The sequence below is a fragment of the Malus domestica genome, chromosome 10 (assembly GCF_042453785.1).
Source record: "Malus domestica chromosome 10, GDT2T_hap1".
NCBI classification, from domain to species: domain Eukaryota; kingdom Viridiplantae; phylum Streptophyta; class Magnoliopsida; order Rosales; family Rosaceae; genus Malus; species Malus domestica.
In genome coordinates this window covers 41,485,339-41,511,936 of record NC_091670.1, presented here as the reverse complement: position 1 = coordinate 41,511,936, position 26,598 = coordinate 41,485,339, and the positions used below count along the sequence as shown (strand labels likewise).

Genomic DNA, 26,598 nt, shown 5'->3' with positions numbered 1-26,598 from the left:
CACAATAACAATCTACAACTCACCTGGTACTTACCTGAGCGTTCACCGCGTCAAATCACATACGTACATACCATACAAATTCATAGTCTATGTACAAATCAATAGGCATGGCATTTCAAACATAATTTCATTTAAACACATTTTTTTGAGAAAAATACCAAGTATATAAGTATATACTGAAAACCAAAAGCCCACTCACTGATATATGGAAGGGTCGTAGCCCCTGAGTCTCGCTTGATTACGCTCGTCCTCTGGATATGTCTCACCTATATACGAAACAACTATATAAACGTGATTTTAAAGCACATAACCAAAACTAGGTAATAACTTCTCATACATTGCTCAATTGGGGTGTTTGAATATACCAGCGTAATTTACTGAACCCCACGAACAACCCCATATTTTTAGAAAAAATTTTCGATCACTCATGCGCCGCCAAGCACAAGCACATGCCTGGCACACCAAACAGAATAGTTAACCTCCGTTAGGGAATATTCCGTTAAATCTAAGCATATGCCGTTAAAGATACCTGATGTCGTTAGGTATATTCCGTCAAAATTGACGGAATATTCATCTTCTTCTCCGGCGAGTCACCGAATTTCGTCGCCGGCTGCCGTATGTGTCGCTGGAAACTGGAAAAACTTCAAATCGTCCAATCTTCTTCATTTCTCATCCAAAATTCATGAAATTTTTACCAAAATAAAGGTTAGGACGAATGGAACAAGTTGTTACTACTTAAGAGTCCTAAAACCTACGGAAAGTCGCCAGAAAGTCCTTCGATATTCTGGTTACTCTTATAACTCGCCAAACCCGAGCTTCCCAACATCCAAAACCTTTCAAAATTCTTCCCTGAGCTTCTTGAAGAAGTTCTAAGGCTCCCTAGGACCTTAAAACTTAATGAAATCTTCGCGATCACAACTGAGCTACTGTGCACCTCATCAGGGTTTTTGGTTCTCGGGTTTTCGAAGGCCTCACGTCCATCCAACTATATGGATGAGCTCCTAGGCTCACAAGGAACACAAAAATAACCTCCTCAACGTCGATCCGTGCAAAATGATGAGAGTTTAGGAGATGACCGTATGAGTGTACGGACGAATGGAAAAATCCGAGAGAAATGAGAGAGAGAGAGGGTCAATAGGTTGATTTAGGTGTGTGTGTGTGGTCCTAGCTTGGGTCACCAACCAAAAACAAAGAAAACTTAGTTCTAATTGGGTCCAAACAATTAGAACATAACATATTTGGTCCACAACCAAAGTGCATGTCACACAACACCATTTAACGTCCAAGGGTAATTTAGACATTTCACACTATCGAGGATATATTTCGAGACAAGTTGTCACAATCGCACAAACTCTAAAGTGTAGTAATTTATTCCAATTAAGAAACTAAATAATAAAATAAAATAACTTATAAAATAAAGTCCTAATTGAATTAGGAGAATCTGACAAGTAATTATACAGCCATGTTCGCGATTATTTTAAAGTACAAATATGCAATGGCGGAGTTAATATGTAGTTATTGGTTGTCTATGATTCTAACAACTTTAAAATATTTATGTATATTTGATTTTGTATTTGTACTTGTATTTGACCATTATAAATAGTTATGACAAACTAAATCATAACTTATTTTTTCTATTTTTGTTTTTTGTTTTATTTTTATCATCCATCTCTTCTTGTATGCGACTCTATGGTGCAAACCAAGTGCTCGATGAAATGCCTCAGTTGACAAGCTTTGGTAGTCTTCAACATTACTCGACAGTTTCCTACAACTGCCCTCGACAAGCCTCTACTGATTATAGTAATTGTCGACATACGTTCTCGTAAGCTTTTGGCAAATGTTGGTAGGAATCGACAAGTACCCATTAGGTGCTCGACGAAATGGTCCATTGAAGTTTTTTTTGTTAAATTTAAGACCCTATTAAATGAAATTTTGATTCAGTCACTATAAACACGTATATAATACGAACATTTGAAAATAACTTATCATATAGTGGTGTATGAGGGAGAACAACATAGTATTGTAGTGGTCCCATTAAGTGGGGCTACATCTCTCAATTGGCCAAATGTAACACTCAATGGGCCATGATGGCAAGAGAAAATAACTATAAACGATGTCATTGTAGTGATTTTTCAACTCAATAATACATCGTCCTATATTTTAAGTTTTTAACCTTTTTACATGGTGGTGAATGAGATATTACTATAGTAAATACCAATATGTCGTACTCTTGAGGTTTAAGGAACTTCTTCTAACATCCTCGTGGGTAATAATCAATAATTTTTTTCAGGACTTTTTGGTTCCTTGATGCTAAAACTAAATAATCCTCAGAAAAATCTCCACCAAGCTGGAATTTCCCATACATAACTGGCGTCACACTCTACCACTCCCGTCCCCATTGCATTTTTCTTTGCTTCAAACTACTACCTGAGAGAGCTTCGACACCTACTCGGATTTAATATGACACAACAAACAATAAAAGTTGGCAATTTAGGTGGGCTTAATCAAATTGGTTAATGTTTTCTTCGTTGCATCCTAAAGGGATCTCCCTTTTATATTTTAAATTAAATTAATTTAGATGATTACTTATAAAAATAGTAATCTAAACTCGTCAACCGGAAGCATTGATTACTTAATAAAATAATTTATTATTGATAAGAAATAAGCACGTTAGTCAATTTAATTGAATTGCAACATCATTTGATCTACCACTTAATGGATAATGTTAGGAACACTAAAATTTTAAATAATTTTATAAATAAAATAATTTATTAGTAATAAAAAGTAAACACGTTAATCAATTTAATTGAATCACAACATCATTAGATCTATCATTAGGATCACCCTTGCTATTTGTACCAATAAACAACAAAACAATTGGTCAGTGGACAGAATAGTGCAACTTTTGAATAAGTTTCAAGCACTTATGAGTAATGCTATTTATACCATGTTTTTATATCATATTTCCATACCACCTTAGTTGTCATCTGATGTGGACAACTACATCATTTGAAAAATTTGCAAAACCCAAAAAAGGAGAAAGACTCATTGTATATCACAATCATCATTTAATTAACTAGTTTTTCTTAATTATTAGTTTATTAAATAATGAACTAAATTTAAAAATCTGATGAATTCAAATGATGTGACTGTCTACATCAAATACCACCTAAGATGGTATGAAAATATGGTACAAAAAATATCATTTTTCCAGCACTTATTAGAGGTTGGTGGCACTGAGATTAAAACCCGGTTGTTGTATGAGAGGAACTCTTCTGGTCAACACTCAAAACTGAAATGTCTTGCTACCACACCTGCATTGCTCTTGTTAATACAAAAACATATGTTATGATGAATCACCAAAAATTGAAAAGCATGACTACCCTTCTTTTGATTTTCTCCATTTTTACTCTGCCCAGCTTTCTGACCATTACGGAAGCAGTTTATCTCTACCACGTCTGCTCAAACACCACCACCTTCACCCCAAACTCCACCTTCCAGTCCAACGTCAACCGCCTCCTCTCCACCCTCTCCTCCAACTCCAACCGCTCCACCGGCTTCTACAACGCCACCGTCCAAACCCCAAACAACGCCGTCTACGGCCTCTTCCTCTGCCGCGGCGACGTCGTGGGCACCGACGCTTGCGAAACCTGTGTCGCCACCGTAACCGCCGAGGCCCCAGAACGCTGCCCCATAGAGAAACAGGTGGTGATCTGGTACGACGACTGCATGCTACGCTACTCCGACGAGTCATTCTTTTCCACCTCGGCCGAATCGCCTAGCTTGTACATGTGGAACACGCAGAATGCAAGTGGTATAACGGACCAAAACCTGTTCAACAAGGTACTGGCAGCTACGGTCACCGAGGTGGCCGCTCAGACTTCCAATAGCAGTCACATGTTTGCGACGAAAGAAACGAGTGTTTCAGGTTTCATTACGCTGTACGGATTTGGGCAGTGCACGCAGGATCTGTTGTCTGGAGATTGCAATTGGTGTCTTCTGGAAGCTGCAACACAAACTCCTAGAAGCAATGCTGGGGGACGAGTTCTAAAACCCAGTTGCAATCTTAGGTTTGAAATTTACCCCTTCTACTCCTCCGCCCCACCGCCGCCAGCCTCCATCAGAGAAGGGCCTAAAGGTATACACTATCCCCCAAAAAGATATTAATTGTAATTCAGTAACAATTCCAATTTATGGTGTCGTGAACTTTTAGTGTCGCCAGCAAATATTCCACCTCCGGTTCCAGAAGCAAAGAAGAGTAACAGAAAAGTAATTATCATCATCGTGGTGGTCGTGGTTTTGGTTGCTTTTGTTACCATTCTCAGCAGCATATGCATTTACTCGAGAGTCAAGAAACGAGGGTTACAACTTGAAGTTGAAGGTAAGTGCAACGCTTATTGTCACACTATCTCATCTCATGTTGGAACTTTTGCCAATTTAGTTTCCTGAAATCGGTTGGATTAGTTTATCATGAATAGTTTACGTGTAATATTTTGAAACTCTGTCTTAGCTAAGGATGATACAAAGACTGTTGAGTCCTTGCAATTCGACTTGGGAACCATTGAAACCGCCACAAACAAGTTTTCTGATAATAACAAGTTAGGTGAAGGCGGATTTGGTGTAGTTTTCAAGGTATGAAAATTGAAAATGGGAACATATATCTACCCTTATTTTGTCTTTGAAATTATTGATTCTTAATATACAGTGCTCAATTCTTAGAATCTCGGGTTCAACTTGTACTATTCTCAACATATATAAGATGTATGCAACCGAAATTGATTGGATAGAATGCCTCATATGTCAGGGAACACTTGCTAATGAACAAGAAATTGCAGTGAAGAGGTTGTCAAAAAGCTCTAGACAAGGCGTCCAAGAATTTAAGAACGAGGTTGCATTGGTAGCCAAACTTCAACACAGAAATCTTGTTAGGCTCCTGGGATTTTGTTTGGAAGGAGAGGAAACCCTACTTGTTTATGAATATGTGCGAAACAAAAGTCTTGATTATTTTCTTTTTGGTAAGAGGACATAATTCTGAAAAAAAAATTAGTAATTTCGAACTTAGATACAATATTATTGTATATATTTAATGAATTGAAGTGAGCATATAGAATCCAGGAAACGTGAACAGCTGGATTGGTCAAGCCGTTGCATGATAATAGGAGGAATCACTCGAGGAATTTTATATCTTCATGAAGATTCAAGGCATAGAGTTATACATCGTGATCTAAAAGCGAGTAACATCCTGTTAGATGAAAATATGAATCCAAAAATATCAGATTTTGGTATGGCAAGAATGTTTGGAGTGGATGATCAAACTCAAGGAAACACCAAAAGAATTGTCGGCACCTAGTAAGTTTCAACTCATATATATATACTTTCCTCTATTTAGTTAATTATCTTACATATTCAAATTCTTAGCTGTTTTTGCAATTTAGTGGTTACATGGCTCCAGAGTATGCTATGGAGGGATTGTATTCAATAAAATCTGATGTATATAGCTTCGGAGTACTTTTGCTTGAGATCACAACGGGGAGAAAGAACTTTTTGGGTTTTCATCCGACAAATGGTGCACCGACTCTTATAGGCTACGTACGTAAAGTCTTTACTTGAGAGTTAGCTTATACAAAAATATCTCAAACAAATATATGTAGGTATATAGAAATTTATAATCAATATATCACTACATTCTTAATTAGCATGAAATTATAATTGCAGGCTTGGAAATTATGGAATGAAGGGAAAGTGTTGGAGTTGATGGATCCGTTGTTGAAAGGCTCATGCAGTCCAAATGAATTCCTGAGATACGTTCATATCGGATTATTGTGTGTTCAAGAAGATGCAAACAACAGGCCGACCATGTCATCAGTTGTTCTTATGTTGAAAAGTGAAACCATTAGTCTTTCTAAACCTGAGCGACCAGCCTTCTTTACAGGGAGATTTATTGATCATCGTGATCATGTAGCAGTCAGTGCTCACAATTGCTCGGCCAATGGCTTGACGATTTCTAATGTTGTGGCTCGTTGAGCAAGATATGAGGACATATATCATTGGAATCCATTAAATATATATTTACATGTTTTTACAACAATCGTCACATAATATTCTGGTTAAATGCAAGTTTCTCGTTGGAATCTAAGCTTTCGAGGAAAAAAAAAAATTACATTTAATTTTTATTATTTTACAAAGGTAATCCATCGTATATTTAGCCATTAATTTTAATTATCTCAGTTTAATTAAAAAAATTATATAATATTTTTCACAAACATCTCTTTTTCTTACATTTTATTTGTCATCGGTTCTTGTACATATGTGTTTCAAGTTTGGCATTTTATTATTTTTAACACGCATTTGTTTAATAACGAAAAAAATTGACTCACCTTATGAAAATTTTCTTAAGCTAATTGATACTGTTTAACATACACGGGTAAGTTTATTTGTTTCAAAGATTCAAATCTTTAATAGCGAAGAAACATAAATTATATTTATCCAAGATCAACAGAACAAGTCTCATCAGCAACAAATCAACAGATTTTATGTAATTATATTATTGTTGAAAATTCAAGTTTAATAGTATATTATATGGTACCCTTTTGGCACTTACGTCTCCATCGTATCTGTATATTATAATAAATTTATACGTAATTCTTACGAAATTTTATATTCGTCTCCTTCGTTTACGTTTCTTCTACGAATTTGACTGAGATAGTGACATAACTAGTGAGATACTTTTCCACACGAAAAATTAAAGTTTTTTTACTTTATACTCTTTGACAAAAGACCATCTGCCGTGACTTTTCAGATTGTAAAGTTTCAATTACTTTTTCCTACATTGCAATTTTTATTTTTCACCTATATGAATTTGGCAAATAATATGTATTTTGTTTTCTTAGGTGAATGTATAAAGTCCAAACTTATAACGGCGTAATTAATATGAAGTCATTCGTTGTTTATGATTCCAACAGCTTTAAAACATTTAGGGTAAAATGTCAATTTAGTCCATGAATTATTACCTTAGTGAAAATTAAACCTCTAAACTATTTTTTCAGAAAAATTAGTCCTTGAATTATAAAAATCTGCCAATTACATCCCTAATGTTATATTTGAAGCTACTATATTTAATTTTTCGTCAATTTAAGTCACGTTACTTGCATGTGATACACATTGGAGGGTAGATTGGTAGTTTTTCATAAAGAAATAGTGTATGAAGTTAACTTTGGATGAGAAATTAGTAGTTTTTCATAAAGAAATGGTGTAAGTTAACTTTTGAGGGTAAATTAGACATTAAATTCGCAACCAATATGAAATTTTAAGCACTTATAGACGAGAAAATGATGGTATTACACTCTAAAGTGTGTCAAGTGACTTAAGTTGACAAAAAATTGGATAAAATAGCTTTGAATATAATAGTAGGGATGAAATTAGCAATTTCTAATGAATTTAGGGACTTATTTACCGAAAAAATAATTTAAAGACCTAATTTTCACTGAGGTGATAGTTCAGGAACTAAATCGGCACTTCACCCAAATATTTATGTACATTTGACTTTGTATTTGTATTTGATCATTATAAACAGTTATGACAAACTAAATCATACTTCCTCCTCCTAATTTTGTTTTCTTTTATCATCTATCTCTTCTTGTATGCGACTCTATGGTGTGAACCAAGTGCTCGATGAAATGTCTCAGTTGACAAGCTTTGACAATCTTCAACATTACTCGATAGTTTTCTACAACTCCGCTCGACAAGCCTCTACTGATCATAGTAATTATCGACATACGTTAGCGTAAGCTTTTGGCAAATATTGGCAAGAATAAACGAGTACCCATTAGGTGCTCGACGAAATGGTCCATTGAAGTTATTTTTTTGGTTAAAATTAAGACCCTATTATTTGAAAATTCTGACTTAGTCACTGCAAACACGTATATAGTACGAACATCTAGAAATAACTTATCACATGGTGGTGCATGAGGGAGAACAACATAGTAGTGTAGTGGTCCCACTTAATAATGCATTGTCCTATATTTTAAGTTTTTAACTTTTTTACATGGCGGTAAATGACATATCCCAATATGTTGTACTCTTGAAGTTTAATGAACTTCTAACATCCTCGTGGGTAATAATCAATAATTAAAGTTGGCAATTTAGGTGGGCTTAATCAAATTGGTTAATGTTTTCTCTTTTTATCCTAAATGGATCTCCCTTTTATAATTTAAATTAAATTAATTTAGATTATCACTCATAAAAATAGTAATTTAAACTTGTCAACATGAAGCCGTGATTACTTTTTGAATAATGTTAGGAATATTAAAATTTTAAATTAAATTTCCAAGCAAAATAATATGTTTCTAATAAAAAAAATTAACACGTTAATCAATATAATTTAATTAACAACAACGGTATGAGTCATCTATCAGTCGGATTACCCTTGCTTTTTGTACGAATAAACAACAAAACAATTGATCAGTGGATTGGAAAGAATAGTGCAACTTTTGAACAAGTTGCAAGCACTTATTAGAGCAAGTCCACCCATGGACATTGCTCGGGGGACAGGGGAAAGGAAAGGGGCCCGAGGCCCTGAACTTGCTCCAGCCTTGAAGGAGCCCGAGGGGAGGTGAGGCCTGAGCTCCGGGCCTGTGAGGAGTTGATAGCCCGAGAGCCCGAGTGGCTCAACCCTTTTTTTTATTTTATTTTTGTCAGGCGCGTGCACCCCCATTCGTCGCCCGACCAAGTTTCAAAAAAGTCAGACGACTTTTCAGACAGAAAAGTTACCGTTGGGAAGCCACGTGGCATCCCACGGTCCGTTCGATCTCAACGGCTCTTTAATTTGGACCATTGGATCTCAACGGTAAAAAAACTAAAAATAAATCTTATTTAATATCAACCGTTCGATTTGAGATCAACGATCGATATTAATATGCTTTATAAATAAATAAAAAATAGTTTTAAAATTAAGAAAAGTTACCGTTGTGACACGTGGCACAATCTAGAGTGTTGGAATTCAATTTTTTTTAAATCCAACGGCAGAGATTAATTATTTGAATAAAAAAATTTAAAAAATTGTAAAAAAGTCGAAAAAAATATCTGAAATTTAAAAAAAATGTTTATACTTTTCTATAAATACCTACTCATTATCATCTACTTTACACCACAATTTCATATTTTCTCAACTACTTTCAATCACATTCCTATCTTTCTCTCAAAGTTTCAATCCAATTTTTTTCAACAAAATGACTACAGATGCAGGTACGAATTGGACGCTTCTTGAAGATGTTGGATTAAGAATGGATGATGGATTATATGGAGGATTCTGAAATGATTAGGTTGTAGATAATGCCACGTGGCATGCCGTCATTCGTTAAAAATTTGATCGAAATCTATCCTAAAAGATTTTGAAAAGATAACGACACGTGACATAACGGCATTGGATAAAAATCTTATCCAAATCCATCACCAATAATTATTTTTTCGGATAATGACACGTGGTACAACGAGAACGATTTAAAATCTGATCGAAATATATCCTCAAAGATTCTGAAAAGATAACGACAAGTGGCACGATGACATTGGATAAAAATCTTATCGAAATCTATGACCAATAATAGTCGTTTTGGGTAAATGACACATGGCGCAACGAGAACGATTTAAAATATCTTATCCGAAATTACAAATAAATTTATTTTGTATTATTTTGTAAAAAAAAAATTAATAAATATTTTATTGCTTATTGCCAGGACTATTCAAGTGCAAGGGTGGAGATGCAAAAGGCAGTTACTGTTCATTATGGCAGTTACTGTTCACATGGTTGATTAAATAGTGGATTGTCTGGGGGAAGGGCTCCAAGGGTGGAGTTGCTCTTAGAAGTTGATGGCATTGAGACTAAAGCCCGGTTGTACGAGAGGAACTCTTCTAATCAATACTCAAAACTGACAAGTCTTGCTGCCACCCTGCATTGCTCTTGTTAATACTAAGTACAAAAACCTATGATGTTACGATGAATCACCAAAAAATGAAAAGCATGACTACCCTTCTTTTGATTTTCTCCATTTTTACTCTGCCCAGCTTTCTGACCAATACGGAAGCAGTATACCTTTCCCACATCTGCCCAAACACCACCACCTTCACCCCAAACTCCACCATCCAGTCCAACCTCAACCGCCTCCTTTCCAACCTCTCATCCAACGCCAACCGCTCCACCGGCTTCTACAACGTCACCGTCCAAACCACAAACAACGCCGTCTACGGCATCTTCCTCTGCCGCTTGCAAAACCTGTGTAGCCACCGCAACCACCGAGGCCCCACAACGCTGCCCCGTAGAAAAACAGGTGGTGATCTGGTATGACGACTGCTTGCTATGCTACTCCAACGAGTCATTCTTCTCCACCGTCACCGAGTCGCCCCGCGTGTACTTGTGGAACACGCAGAACGCCACCGACCCGACTCGGTTCAACCAAGTCATGGCGACGAGTGTGAACCAGACAGCCAGTGAGGCTGTCGGAGACGCCGATAAGTTCGGGATGAATTAGGCAAATGTTAGTACGTTGATGTCGGTGTACAGCCTCGCGCAATGCACGCAGGACTTGTCGGCGACAGATTGCAATCGCTGTCTTCGGGGGTCCATAGGCCAATTTCTGAGCTGCTGTAATGGGACACTCGGAGCACGAGTTTTGTCTCTGAGTTGTAATGTTGGGTACGAGGCCTTAGTTTGGGAGTGAGGTGCTTAAAAAAAAAGCACCATGAAAAAAAGCTGTGAGGGTTTTAGGTGTTTGGTAAACTGAAAAAAAATGGCTTATTTTGGAAGCTGCTATGAGAATAAGCTGAAATCAAAGGAAAAAGCTGAAGCTGATATTTGCAGCTTTGGAAAACTGGTTTTTTTTTTTTTAAAAGCACACGGAGCTACAGTGCTCCTTTAATGAAAATACCCACTATCAAACTGCTTTTTTTTCCAAAAGCATTTTTACAAAAAAGTTTACCAAACACTTTGCTGATTTATTTCACAGCCACTTATTCTCACAGCACAGCCGCTTATTCTCACAGCAGCTTTTTTTTCAAAGCATAGCAATACCAAACTAGCCCGAAGTCTACCCCTTCTTCGCCCAGAATGCCACATCAGCACCTGAGCCTGCACCAGGGCCGCCTCCTCATCTTCCTCCTCCGACTAAAGGTAAAGTGACCAATTTTTCAATTCAAATTTAATTTTTGAAGTTGACAACTTTAAACTTCAAGCAAATATCAATTCGTTGAAATTTTGTTTGTGCGATATTCGAATCTCATACCGGGGGGGTTCAAATTTGAGTGTAAATGGTATAACCGTGACTGACGCTTCTGCTTATAAGCATTATTCTAAGGGCTGGTTTGGTATTGTTGTGCTTTGAAAAAAAGTTGTTTCTGCTGTGTTGTGAGAATAAACGGTTGTGAAATAAAGTTGTAGAGTGTTTGGTAAACTTTTTTGTAAAAATGCTTTTGAAAAAAAATGCTTTTGAAAAAAAAAGGCAGTATTATAGTGTTTGGTAAACTTTTATGTAAAATAGATTTGAAAAAAGCCGGTTTTTCAAAGCTGGGTTTTGCAGCTTCTTGTTTTTAGGTTTTTTTCACCCAAAACTGTGAAAAAAAACTGAAGTTGAATGTTTACCAAACACAAAAAATGTCCCAGCTTATTTTGATACCAGCTTTTTTCAGAATCATCTCAGTACCAAACCAGGCCTAAGCCCTGGTTCAGATCTCTGATTTCACGTTTCGATATTTACGGTTAACTGAAATATGAGTCGATGTCATATAGTTTGTAGAAACTTTATAAACATCAAGCAATATTTTCACTAACCGTAAAACTCTGAATATAATATCAACAATCCAAACTGTTCATCTTCCTGCATCCTTTAATAGATCTTGTTTTTAGAAAAGAAAATCTGAAGAAAAAAAACAAAATTTGATGAGAACAATGAAGCGGAAATGTAAACAATCAACGTATGTCGACATACGTTCGAGTAAGCTTTTGGCAAATGTCGGCAGGAATTGGCAAGTACCCAATAGGTGCTCGACGAAATGGTCCATTGAAGTTTTTTTTTGTTGAAATTAAGACTCCATTATTTGAAAATTCTAACTCCGCCACTGCAAACACGTATATAATACGAACATCTTGAAATAACTCATCTATAGCGCTCCTTTTAAATTTCAGGTAGACGGGCCATGGGCCCACTCCAACAACACCGATATTGTCCCCACTTGGCCACCTGCTCAATCCGTTAGGTGTGAGGTTTTAATACAAAATGCCTCGGTATTAGTTAGAGTGGGGTAATTCTATATAAATGGCTTGTTCTCAAGCCTTCTGGCCGATGTGGGACAAAGGAATTCTAACACTCCCTCGCACGTGAGACCCTATTTTATAGGTCACACGTGGAGTTCCACACATCGGCAACCACGTGGAGCCAAGTCGGGGCTCACCCGTTCGCGCTAGGCCAATGCAAGTGACATCTCTTGGCCTACGTGGAGCCAAGTCGAGGCTCACCCATTTGCACGGGGCCAAAGGAGACCCACCCGTTCACGTGGATGTACGGACTCGTCCCCTGGTTCTGATACCATCTTAAATTTCAGGTAAACGGGCCATGGGCTCACTCCAACAACACCGATACTGTCCCCACTTGGCCACCTGCTCAATCTGTCAGATGTGGGGTTTTAATACAAAAGGTCTCGGTATTAGTTAGAGTGGGGTAATTTTATATAAATGGCTTGTTCTCAAGCCTTTTGGCCGATGTGGGACAAGGAAATTCTAACATGTCCCATTAAGTGGGGTTACATCTCTCAATTGGCCAAACGTAACACAATAACTACAAAGGATGTTATTGTAGCAAATTTTCAAATCAATAATGCATTGTCTTGTATTTTCTTTTTAACAAACGATATTACCTACACTAAGGGGTAGGACATTATCGTGTATTTTAACTTTTTAACATTTTCACATGGTGGTAAATGAGATATTACCATAGTGCACATTTTGAACAAGTTGCAAACACTTATTAAACGATAATGGCATTGAGACTAAAATCTAGTGGATAATGCCAGAGAAACTAAATTTATAAATAAAATTTACAAACTAAATAATGTGTCACTAATAAAAAAGAGTACACTATCAATGCTTAACTTAAGTCATAATTTAATTATCAACATATAAAACTTGATATTAACTAGTCTATATCCATTTTACTCACTAATCAATGTGGCCCAATAAAAACAAGGCAAGTGTTCATGATTAAATTTTATAATCAAGCATTCAAACACTCTTTTCTATAATTAATCTTGTGGCCAAAAGGACCCCTTTGTCTCCCTCCAACAAATTTGCTCATCTTCTCCGGCGATCCCCACCAATTCTTCCCTTCTCTGGCCACCCACATCTCTATTCCCTCTCTTTTACACAAGTGCGAATCGTCATCCTCCGTGGTGGACGATGGAGATTAATGAGGATGGCAGAGTAAACCATTGTAGACAAAGAAGAAGGCCTATGAGGCGGTGACGTCTAATTGGAATTCGAGATTGTCGTTGTCCTGGTCATTGATGGTAGACCGAGGCCATAACCTGAGACATCGAGCCATAGATTTGGTAGCGGGGAATTTATTTGTCTGTCACGATTACACCAGCCTCACGATTCTCCGGTAGCGCATGGCCTGCTTCCTTCTATTGGTTTGAAGAAAAGTTGATGGGCAATGTGAGGGAAAAGAAGGGTGAGAAATTTTTAACACATATATCATACCATTTATATAGTAACACGTGACGTATCATCCCATTTACCAGTCACATTAAAAAAATCTCTCATAATTCTCTCCTATGTTTACTATTCTGGTTAACACTTGAGGCTGAAAGTCAAGCTACCAACCCTGCATTACCTGGCTCACATCTGCCTAAACGCCACCACCTTCACCCCAAACTCCACCTTCCAGTCCAACCTCAATCGCCTTACCGGCTTCTACAACGCCACAGTCCAAAGTACAAATAACATCATCTACGGCCCTTTCCTTTACCGCGGCGATGTTGTGGGCACCGACGTTTGTGAAACTTGTGTCGCCACTGCAAACGCCGATGCCCCACGACGCTACCCCATAGAAATTTAGTGTAAAGGGAATAACCGTGACTGATGCTTATAAGCATTTTTGCTTGAAATGCTTTCATTAAAACTCTAATAAGTGCTTCTAGGCATGTACTTCTTCGAAAAGTGCTTCTATTATGTACTTTAAGTTTTTCTCCCAAATGTTGTTGGAAAAGCGAACTGTCACAAAACGTTTCTAACCTTTTTAGAAGCTCCAATCAATTGATAATTGTATTATCAAATTAGTTTGTTAGGTAATTGATAGCTATTGTGGACTTTGGAACATGGGAATATGGTGTTGTGCTGTGGCTGCTGATTTTATCCATTTCTTAATATTTTTTTGTTTATTTTGCAGGAAAAAGTAAAATCACAACCACTGCAATTGTTGCCATTGTTGTACCAATATATGCATTTGTGCTACTTTTTGTATTGGGTTACTTCTGCATAACTAGGAGAGCAAGAAAGAAGTTGTTTAAGCCCAAAAATATGGTTTTGAGCCGAGTTTAGAATGATCTCGACCCAGTGTTGGTTGGGCCGAGTTTAGAGTCCTTCTCGGCCCAGAGACCATGTATAGGTATCACTGGGGGTTTTCTAGTTTATGGGCCGCACAGTCGAAATTGGCCATATCCCATCGGGGATTGGGAATGTGGATGAGTCCTATTATGAAAAGGAGTTTCGACAGGATTAGGATGCTGGAACTGAATATCGCCTGATAACGAGTTCTGTTCAAAGTCCTAATAGGAGTAGGATTGGCCGAGAAAAAGCTGGATCAAGGAGAAGAGTTCTAATCCTTGAGTGATTGGAATTCAATACAAGTTGGCTGTTATAGATAGGGAGGGTCTCTCCAATTCAACACCTCTCAAACATCTTGAGATTTTTTATTTTCTTTTTTCGCCAACACATCTTCAGTTTGGATAAACAGCACTGTGAAGGCAACCGGCGAACATTTTTCAGTTTGGATAAATAACACTGTTGCCGTAGAATCAGCTGACCGTGGAGCACATTCAGTTTGGATAAATAGCACTGGGACAAGACCGACTGGTTATCTATCCAAGTCTCGGTCGAGGAGGATTTTCGAATCCTTATTGGCATATGTCATCTCGTTAGCCTTATCGGCGAAATGAGGTGTTACAAGTTACTATACTCGGCACATTGAACCCCGAGTCGTCTATGATTGGTTATTCGCAAGTAAATTTTAGAGTTCGGCATTCTGACAGCCGAACCACTTTCATAATCAAGACATACATTTGTTTTGAGTATTTGTGTCCCTATACTTTGGTGTCGATTCAGCATGCTTATACTTTCACGAATATAATCACCATGATCGAATCCAACACCGATAATTTGTGAACTTCGCAGAACTAGTAGCTTTGTCTTCAAGCTCTAGAACCTAAAGGACGAGATGTGTTCCTTCCTCGGCCGCAGTCGCGAGATCAAGAAGTCAGCCGCATGTTCAACGCAACATCAACACATTTTACTCCTCGGCCGAGCTCGGCCGACGAGTTGGCATGCCCCCCATACAACCGAAAGACATAGTTAGCTTACTAATTACTCGACTTGTGCGCCACATAGGCTTGGTAGTTTTTAGGGTCAACAGAAGTACAACGCAGAAGCAACAAACAAACCGAATGAATAATACAATCACTAATATATAACCTTTGACTATTTCCTTTCTCTTTAACTAACCAAAACTGACTCTCTCTCTCTCTCTCCCTCTAACAAAATAAAATACAATACTTTACAATCAAACTATAACAAACTAATAACCATATGTTGATATAACTTGTCATCTTCATCTTTACACCATCTCAAGCCAGACTTGGAAGAAGGCAGGATTCTAAGTGAGAGCTTGGATTGTAGAAACTGAAATCTGGATCTAGACAAGGACTTGGTATGAATGTCAGTAATCTGATCCTGACTACACACATACTGGACTTTAATCAAGTTGGCAAGAACCAATTCCCTAATATAGTGATAGTCTATTTCAACATGCTTAGTATGAGCTTGAAAAATAGGATTAGAAACAAGAGATATGGCTAAGATGTTATCACACCATATAGTGGGTTTAGCAGTCATGGGAAAACAGAAATCTTTCAACACTTTGCATATCCAAGTAATCTCTACTGCAGTTTGAGCCAAAGGCATGTACTCTGCCTCAGTGGATGAACGAGCCAATGTGGTTTGTTTCTTTGCACACCAACTAATCAAGTTTGAACCCAAAAAGACACAAAAACCACTAGTAGATCGTCTATCAATGGTGCAGCCAGCCTGGTCTACATCCAAGTAGGCAGAAAGATGTAAAGAACTTTGTTTAAACAAAAGACCCTGAGTGATAGTGCCCTTGATGAATCTTAAAATCCTTTTGGTTGCTTGCATATGTGTAACTGTTTGTGCATGCATATATTGACACACATGATTGACAGCAAAAGAAATATTAGGTCTAGTCCAATTGAGATATTGCAGGCCACAAACTAGAGAGTGATATTCAGTGGGATTAGGTAACAAATCACCAATGTGATCCAACTTTGCAGAACTGAGGGTGTATAACAGGGTTTAGCTCTATCCATGTTAGTCTTTTGTAAAAGATCAAGTAAATACTTGTCTTGATGTAGAAAAATACTATCTTTGGTTATGTGAACTTCGAAGCCCAAAAAATAGTGTAAGGGTCCTAAATCTTTGACTAGAAATAGAGCACTCAACTTTTTAATAAGTTGTTGACAGAGAGAAGCATTAGGACCACCGATAAGAATATCATCAACATAAACCAGCACAATAACCAAGTTGGAACTTTTAGTACAAACAGAGAGGCATAAGAGGATGATTGAGTAAAACCAAGAGATTTGAGAACCTGAAACAACTTTTCAAACCAGGCCCTAGGGGCCTGTTTAATACCATACACTGATTTCTTAAGCTTACATAAATGATATGGAAGAAGGGATCTTGAAATCCATGAGGCTGCACCATAAACACTTATTCTTTTAAATCCCCGTGAAGGAAAGCATTGCTAATATCTAACTGATTAAGAAACCAGTTGAATTGCATAGCAAATGTTAATAGGATTCTAATAGTGACAGGCTTATCTACAGGGCTGAAGGTTTCTGTATAATCTAAACCTTCATTTTGGTGAAAGCCTTTGGCAACAAGCCGGGCTTTGTATCTTTTAATAGAGCCATCAGGGTTCTTTTTAATTCTAAAGACCCATTTGCAGCCAACAACATTCTTAGAGGATGTAGGAGGGACAAAATTCCAAGTACCTATAGACTGAAATGCATTGAATTCATTTTGCATTGATAATCTCCAATTAGCAGACTTTAAAGCTTGTAGATATGTGGTAGGGATTACTTCAATAGAGGAAGGAATATGATGTTTGGTTGCACTGAATGCCTTTGGTTTATAAATGCCATTTTTTGACTGTGTGATCATAGGATGGGCATTTTGAATTTGTTGCACAAAGAGATGATTAGATTCTGTGGTGCCACTAGGCATTGATGAAGCAATGGGAATAGGTTCAACACTCTGTGAGGAAGAGGTTGAAGTACCAGATGGAACATTTGATGAAATGCATGAGGGTAAAGAAAACTCTAGGTCAATAGGATGAGATAGAAGAGAAGAAACAGAAGACACAGGGTGATGAGAATCATGAAAGGGAAATGTAGTCTCATTAAAAACTACATGTCTTGAAATATAAACCCTTTGTGTTTCTGCATCCAAACATCTATAACCTTTATGTTGTAGACTATATCCCAAGAAAATACATCTTTTACTTTTCCCATCAAGTTTGGAGGACACATAAGTTTTTAACCATGGAAGACACATAAGTTTTTAACTATGGAAAGCATAAACAACCAAATACTTTGAGCCTAGAGTAATCTGGAACTGTATGAAAGAATAACTCCCAAGGTGATTTTGAAATCCCAGAGATTGGCAATCTGTTAATGAGATATAATGTAGTGGTGAAATCTTCAACCTAGTATTGTTGAGGAACATGAGATTGAACCAATAAGGTTCTAGCTGTCTCAACTAGATGGCGATGCTCCTTTCCACACAACCATTTTGTTCTGGTGTGTGTGGACAACTTAATTGATGACAAATGCCATGAGTTTGAAGATAAGATTTAAATGATAGACTTGTAAACTCACCCTCTGAATTAGAACAGACAGTTTTGATTGTATTTCCAGTTGTGTTTTCTACATTGTTCTTAAAGAGTACAAAAGTAGAATACACTTGAGACTTGACTTTTATAGGAAATGTCCAACTATACTTGTTGAAATCATCAACTAGCAGAAGATAGTACCTAAATCCACTCACTGAAGTAACAGGAGCAGGACCCCACAAATCACAATGTAACAATTCTAGGCTATGAGTAGTTGATGATGTGGAAGATTCAAATGGGAGCTTATGATTCTTTGCTATAGCACACTCAGAGCAAAAGAAACCCACAGCTGATGTACCTTTGATTGCCAATTTATTTATAGAGAGAAGTCTTCGAAAAATAGAAGAAGAAGGATGGCCTAGTCGATTGTTCTAGAGCTTGATAGGAGCTTGAACACTCACCAGAGCATGAGAAGAGCTGGAGGAGGAGACACCAGGAGAAGAAGAGCTTTGTAAAGAGTAAAAACCATTCTTAACTGCATCCTGCAAAAGAGTCTTCCCCGTAGAACGATCCTTTACAATGGATCCATCAAAGTCAAGAGTCAATGCACAGTAATTATCCTTAACAAATTGATAGGCAAACAATAGATTATGTTTTATTTTGGGAACATGAAGAACATTTGACAATTTAAAGGCAGCATTAGAGGTATTCAAGGAAGAAGAACCAATATGTTGAATAGACAGACCTTTACCATCACCAATATCAACCTACTTCTTTGCAATCTATGGATTAGAATTTTATATATACATGTGAGTAGCGGCGGATTCATGATTTATAATTAATGAGTAGGAAGTGTTTACTTCAATATTCAATTATTCATAAACCAAAATATTCGGGATTATAATTTAAAAGTTACTTGAAATTTGAGGAATGAAAATAGGAGAGACGAATGGCCGCATGTGGTGGCGGGGTTGGGGTTGGGTAGTGGGGGAGTAATCGGGTGTGGGTGTGGTTTATTGTTATCATTTTTTTCGTTTAAAATAAGGAAAACTAATGAAAATAACTTGAAAATTATGAGTTTTAATCAAAGGGATAAAAATGTGTTGTAAGTGAATAATACCAAAAGTGACTTTTTAGAGTAAAAATGTCCTTAACGTTAATAGTGAATAGTACCAAGAGTGTTTCGTTAGGATTCCCTTTAAAATATTTGAAGAAAAATGAGAACTAAAGACCAGGTTCAAAACTATATTGTTTTAAAAGAAAAGAAAAGGTTGCATGCTTAGTACGTAGAAACATCAACTTCAGGGAGCTCATTCAATTATTTCGTCAAAAAATTGTGGGCTCTAAAGCGTTACCAATCAGATGATCAAGATGTCACCGTAGTTGACCTAAGCTATTTTTTGGTCATCACCGGGTCAACTGACCACCTTTGGCCCTTGGTGGACTCGCCACATGATCTGAAGAATACCAAAGAAGCTTTTTTCCACATAACGTGATTGACAAGGGTCAAGTTTTCATGCCTATGATGGGAAAAAGATTCTTTTTTCTTTGTCCAAAAAATCAAAAAGAATTTTAACGAAAAACTTACGGTATTATTTACTTTAATAAAAAAAATCATATTTTTAAATTAAAAAATCAATTTTGATACTATTTATTTTACCTTTTATTTTGTCTTTATCGTTAAAATTCAATAATAAGTTAATAATTAGTTGTTAAGAAGGGGAAAAATTGGTGGAGATCGAAATTACATTTTTAAGCATAAACAAAGGTACTTTCTATCATTGTGATAAAGTACTATCATCTGCACTAGAAAGAATCTCTTTTGATTCATTAGTTTGACGTCTCCATATAAATCAGGTGATAAAGTTGGTAAACTTGAAAAAGTAACTTCTTTTTTTTTTTTTTGTAAAGAAATGGAATACAACCCAAAGTAAAAATATTTTGATGTAAAAGTGTTAGCCCAAAGTAAAAATATTTTGATGTAAAAGTGTTGTTATACTCTTTGTTATAAAAAAAAATACAGTGTTGTTATACTCACTCATACTATGTCCCATCATATGTCAGAATCATTATTGACTTGGAATATGAAACCTCCTAGAAGCGTGACAGCATATTTATAGAAATTTTTTCTTCAAAAATGAGCGTCACGTCGAAGTGTTTGAGTCCACATTGTTGAAATCCCACGTCAATTAAAGAAAGAAAGAAGGAAAGAGTTTAAATATTCTAATCTAACTTTAATTAATATTGAGATTTTTTGTGATAAAATTATACTATGCAGATGATAATTATCAAGTTAGGAACAATATTGGTGTTGTTGTGTGTGCATTTGCCTTGTTTCTCAGATAATTCTACATTGTATCAAAGTAGGTTGACCCACATGTGAAGTCCAACGGCCATATATTGGTGAAAGGAGAAACATTGTAAGGACTTATAAGAGGTTGAACTACTCCTAGGGATGGCAACGGGGCGGATTGGGTTTAGATGTGTCATCCCCATACCCGAATCCGTTTATTTTTATCGAACCTGAATTCGTAGAATCTCCAACGAATTTTCCCCATAATCGAACGTTTCTGGTGACGGATTTTTGATTGGCTAACAGTTTTCCCTATTACGATATTTATATATTTATTTATATTATTAACTAAATGAAGAATATTAAAAAAAACGATATTAAATAAATTACTATTATTAGTACAATTGATACAATGCACCTAATAAATAATATTAAAATTTTATATTACTAAGAAAACATTTACACTCTTGAAAATTATAAGCATATAATTCTTATTATTAATGATATAAAAGTAAATCATTAATTTCATATTTAATAATGAATGATTATTAACAACCCATTTTCATATAATAAATATTTATATTTTTTTATTCATAGATGAAATTGTTCGGTTTCAGGTATGGGTTTGGGGCAGATACCCCAATAACCATAACTGAACTCAAAACCGAAAAGTTTACCCGATTATTATCCATAACCGTAAAAATACCCGAAATTTTATGATCGAAACCGAACCTTTCGGATTGGTTACTTGCGGTGATTTGATTTGACAAGTTAAATTGTCATCCCTAGCTACTCCACATATTGTCAATTGGTCTTATAATGGAATCTCAACTTTCTTCACATATTGCAACCAATTGCATAACATAAGCACTATATATAGTCAACTAAACCTAATTCTAACAGGCAAGAAATCAATACTCTAATTCCAACGGGCTTAACCTAAAATTCAAACAACAGAATAAAACTAAATACTACTCTTTTCCAACGCAGGTTTCACTTCGCTGTACGGATTTGGGCAGTGCACCGTGCACGCAGGACCTGTCCTCTGGAGATAGCAATTGGTGTTTCTGGGAGCTGCAACACAAAAAGTCAATCATAATATTATTCATTTTAATGAAAAATTATATTTTTATACTAAAAAAATTAATCATGATACTATTTATTATATCATTTATTTTATCTTTATCGTTAAAACTCAAAGTTTTTTTTAAAAAAAATTCTTTAGTTTTCCTTAAATTTAAAGGAAAACTAACGAAAAGTTTAAAAAAACTTCCCTTTTAATGAAAAGTCATTTTTAAAGGTATAATGAATAGTGACAGTTAAAGGTAAAAATGTGATTTTTCTTTAAAAATGAACAGTACCGTGACTGTCTTGTTAAAACTTCCTAAATTTAATCCCTCCATAATCCAAATCCGGTTGTATGAGAGGACCCCTTATGGTGGACACTCAGGGGGCGTTTGTTTGCCCTCACTAAGTGGGACTGGACTGGACTGGACTAGCTGTTAGTCCAATACTGTGTTTGTTCCATGCTGGGACTAACATTAATGAGACTAAAGGGGACTAGCATGGACAAAACCCTTCACTAAGAGGTCTTAGCGAAACCCCCCAATAACCATGGGACTAGCTAAGACTACCAACTCTCGTCCTCGTCATACTCAACTCCCGATAGACTCCTCGTCATCTCCGGTCACCTAGATCATAATAAAATATTAATAATTTATATATTAAATAATATAATATTAGAATTTGTTATTATCTAGCTTCTTAGTCCAACACTGCACCAAACGCTTTTAGTCCAGCTTAGTCCTTGAAGCTAGTCCAGTCCGAGATAATCCGTCGTAACAAACGCTCCCTCAAAGACTGAAAGTCAAGCTACGACCCCTGCATTGCTTTTGATGATACTCAATACAAAAATCTATGATTTTATGATCAGTCATCAAAAAATGAAAAACATGACTACCCTTCTTTTGATTTTCTCCGTTTTTATTCTGCTCAGCTTTCCGACCAGTACGGAAGCTGATTACCTGGTTCACTACTGCCCAAACACCACTACCTTCACCCCAAACTCCACCTTCCAGTCCAACCTCAACCGCCTCCTTTCCACCCTCTCCTCCAACGCTAACCGTTCCACCGGTTTCTACAACGCCACAGTCCAAACCACAAACAACGCCGTCTACGGCCTTTTCCTCTGCCGCGGCGACGTCGCGGGAACCCAAGCTTGCGAAACCTGTGTCGCCACCGCAATTTCCGAGGCCCCACAACGCTGCCCCGTAGAAAAACAGGTGGTGATCGGTTACGACGACTGCATGCTACGCTACTCCAACGAGTCATTCTTCTCCACCGCCACCGAGTCGCCCCGCCTGTACATGTCGAACAATAAAAACGCCACCGACCCGACTCGGTTCAACCAGGTCCTGGCGGCCAGTATGAACATGGTGGCTACCGAGGCTGCCAACGACGCCGACAAGTTCGCGACGAATCAAGCAAATGTAAGCGGGTTGATTTCGGTGTACAGCCTCGGGCAGTGCACGCAGGACCTGTCGGAAGCGGATTGTAACCGCTGTCTTCGGTTGGCCATAGCCCAACTTCCGAATTGCTGTAATGGGAAACTCGGAGGACGAGTTTTGTTTCCGAGTTGTCATGTTAGGTACGAAGTCTACCCCTTCTACGCCAAGAACTCCATGTCAGCACCTGAGCCTGCACCAGGGCCGCCTCCTCCTCTCCCTCCTCCGCCTACAGGTGAAGTGACCATTTCTTCAATTCAAATTTAATTTTTAAAGTTGACCACTTTAAACTGAAGAAAATATGAATACGTTGAAATTTTATTCGAGCGATATTCTAATCTGATACGGAAAAGGGGTTCAAATTTGAGTGTAAAGGGTACAACCGTGACTGAAGCTTCTGCTTATAAGCATTTTTGCTTGAAATGCTTTCATTAAAACTCTAATTAGTGTTTACTTAAGTGCTTCTAGGCATGTACTTCTTTGAAAAGTGCTTCTATTATGTAGTTTGAAGTTTTTCTCCCAAATGTTGTCGGAAAGGCGAACTGTCACAAAACGTTTCTAACCTTTTTGGAAGCCCCAATCAAGTGATTATTGTATTATCAGATTAGTTTGTTAGGTAATTGATAGCTATTGTGGACTTTGGAGCAGGGGAATATGGAGTTGTGCTGTGGCTGCTGATTTTACCCATTTCTCAATATTTTTTGTTTATTTTGCAGGAAAAAGCAAAACCCCAACTAGTACAATTGTTGCCATTGCTGTACCAATATCTGTATCTGTGCTACTTTTTGTTGTGGGTTACTGCTGCATAACTAGGAGAGCAAGAAAGAAGTACAATCAAGCAGCAGCAGACGAACCAAGCGGTAAACAAATATATCCTTCTGCGATTCTCCTCCTGTTTATTGTTGTTGATTCTCCTTTCCTTTATTCCTCGCCTATAAACATTGTGCTTCTATGGTTTGGTTGGTTGTGCAGGTGAGAATGACATTACTACTGTCGAGTCTTTGCAATTTGATTTTGCTACCATCCAAGCAGCTACGAGCAATTTCTCCGATGATCACAAGTTAGGCGAAGGTGGTTTCGGTCAAGTTTACAAGGTATGTTAATCATTATATGACATGAGTGCTCCTTCAGGTCTACAAAGTTCCAACTTTTATGCATGCAAAATCTGAATAATTTTGGAGCCTCATAAGCCGTCCATGAATGCCATGAGTGGACATTCCATTGTTTGATTGATGTTTTATCGCAGGGTATACTTTCAAACGGCCAAGAAGTAGCTGTGAAGAGGCTATCAATGAACTCTGACCAAGGCGCGGAAGAGTTTAAGAACGAGATGGTATTGGTAGCCAAGCTTCAACACCGAAATTTGGTTAGGCTCTTGGGATTTTGCTTGGAAGGCGAAGAAAAGATTCTTGTTTATGAATATGTGCCCAACAAAAGCCTTGACCATTTCCTATTTGGTTTGTACACTCAAACATCTGATTGTTTTTCCCTATTGCAATAGCAGTACTATATTTGTCGATGATAACTTGATTTTTATGGTTTGCAGACCCCGAGAAACAAGGACAATTGGATTGGTCAAGACGTTACAAGATTATTTCAGGAATTGCTCGAGGAATTATGTACCTGCATGAAGATTCCCGACTTAGAATTATACATCGTGATCTCAAAGCCAGCAATATATTGTTAGATGGGGAGATGCATCCAAAAATATCTGATTTTGGCATGGCCAGGATCTTTGGGGTTGATCAAACTCAAGCAAACACAAACAGAATTGTCGGAACATTGTAAGTTACCTATTTCATTATTTTCTCACGACCACTTCTGTTTTGCAATTATCGAATTGAATCTGAAATGTTTTCTGGTTACATCTTTGTTGTAATTTCTGTACTGATTGTTATGCTCCTTGTAGTGGTTATATGTCTCCCGAGTATGCAATGCACGGACGTTTTTCTGTTAAGTCCGATTTGTATAGTTTTGGTGTTTTAGTGCTAGAAATCATCGCTGGCAAGAAGAACAGTTACTTCCTTCAGACCGATGCAGCTGAGGACCTCCTAAGCCATGTAAGCTTAAAATGAAAAGTGTAGTGTTCTGTTCTCCTGCATTGACATAGCATCATGAATTAAACTTATGAATTTTATGCAGGCTTGGAAGTTATGGAAAGATGGGGCACCTTTGGAATTGTTGGATCCGTGTCTGAGAGACTCTTATTCGAGGACTGAAGTAATCAGATGCATCCATATCAGCTTACTTTGTGTTCAGGAAGATCCAGCTGACAGGCCTACAATGCAATCAGTAATTCTCATGCTCAATAGCTACTCTCTTACTCTGCCATTACCTCAACAACCGGTATTTTTCCACCAAAGTAGAGCAGTGGGAAACATGTCAGAGGCAACGATGGACTCCGCTCAATCTATCAGCAAGTCATCTCCGTCCGTTTATGAAAAATCTATCACTGAAGTATACCCTAGATAAGCTGTTACTGTCACGTATTGTAATATCTGCTTATATATAGACTCATCTCTAGACAATAACAAAATTTACCGATATGGTATCATCCGTCCTTAAAAAGATGAACGTTCTGCACATACAAGTTTTAGGCGAAATTTCGGTTTGTTTATATGATAGTAAATCGCATAAAATTCTGCATGTGCTCGGACTCTACATATCTGTTTATATTTATGTGTTAGAAAACATGAAACTTGAATTTGGTTTCCTACTATGAACGACCATTGTTAGGATTGAAAACATCAAAGATGCAATTGTAATCTGTATTCTGAGTTTCTTCAATGTCTTGATTTTCCACATAACGTGATTGGCATGGTTTAGTGAGTCCTTTTGTTTGTAATAACCGAATTAAACATTTTGATACTCACTATCGTAACGATCATTTTCAAGCATCTTCCTCAAATTGTACGTTCTATTTTTTTGGAAGATGTTATTAGCACTCCTTGAATCTTAATCTACACTCCTATATTTTTTTTAAATCTATTATAATCTACTAGAATCTTGAAAACCTCATTAAATATAAATTTAATGACATAAATATTATGGGGAGCTGTAGAGACCCTTTTTTTTACACCTCTCTTAAAATTCTTCATTCTTCGTCCTCAATTCTTTTTTTTTTTTTTTTTTTTTTTTAACTTTGAGTCCGACCAAAATTCTTGTTTTTTTTCATCGATAAACAACCATATATGAACCCGATACTACTGGAAAGTTTTGATGTAATTTACATGGTGAAATGGAATAAATATGACTTGAGTGATCCTTCTAACTCTCTTGAATCAAATTTTCATGGTATGTCTTCTCATGACTTCTTTTTTTTTATTACTATTTTAATTATTTCCGGTTCTATAACATTATATTTGGATGAAGAAATTTAAGATTACTAAGAAATTTTAAAATGATGAAAATTGAAATGACGAGATTTTATTTTCTAGAATTTGTGAATTTTCTTGTTTGGTTAACCAAAATAAACAATGGAATTGAATATAGAATTTGTTATTTTTAAACTCTAATCATAGAAATTGAGAAATGACACCTATTTAAATGAAATTTAAACTTGGGAATTGGAGGTTCCAAATTCCAAGTTTTGCAAAAATTCTAAATTTCTATATTTATGAATCCAAACAAGGAA

At 36.9% G+C, this 26,598-nt stretch overlaps 1 protein-coding gene across 4 annotated transcripts; it reads left to right on the top strand.

The window, feature by feature from the left end:
- Positions 1-3,232: 3,232 nt before the first annotated feature.
- Positions 3,233-25,609, top strand: LOC103427500 (cysteine-rich receptor-like protein kinase 10). 4 transcript variants are annotated; one of them, XM_070806033.1, is made up of 8 exons: positions 3,343-3,675; positions 22,713-23,199; positions 23,681-23,824; positions 23,937-24,058; positions 24,211-24,421; positions 24,511-24,748; positions 24,874-25,024; positions 25,107-25,609. In XM_070806033.1, exons 1-8 carry the CDS (start codon positions 3,349-3,351, stop codon positions 25,434-25,436), a joined length of 2,010 nt encoding a protein of 669 aa, XP_070662134.1. In that variant the 5' UTR covers positions 3,343-3,348; the 3' UTR covers positions 25,437-25,609. The 4 variants fall into 4 exon arrangements, with proteins under 4 accessions (XP_028954062.1, XP_070662135.1, XP_070662134.1 ...); XM_029098229.2 differs by lacking the exons at positions 22,713-23,199; positions 23,681-23,824; positions 23,937-24,058; ... (2 more) ...; positions 24,874-25,024; positions 25,107-25,609 and adding exons at positions 4,214-4,381; positions 4,511-4,632; positions 4,805-5,015; ... (1 more) ...; positions 5,436-5,589; positions 5,716-6,088 and having other exon boundaries at positions 3,233-4,138; XM_070806034.1 differs by lacking the exons at positions 22,713-23,199; positions 23,681-23,824; positions 23,937-24,058; ... (2 more) ...; positions 24,874-25,024; positions 25,107-25,609 and adding exons at positions 4,223-4,381; positions 4,511-4,632; positions 4,805-5,015; ... (1 more) ...; positions 5,436-5,589; positions 5,716-6,088 and having other exon boundaries at positions 3,244-4,138.
- Positions 25,610-26,598: the final 989 nt, after the last annotated feature.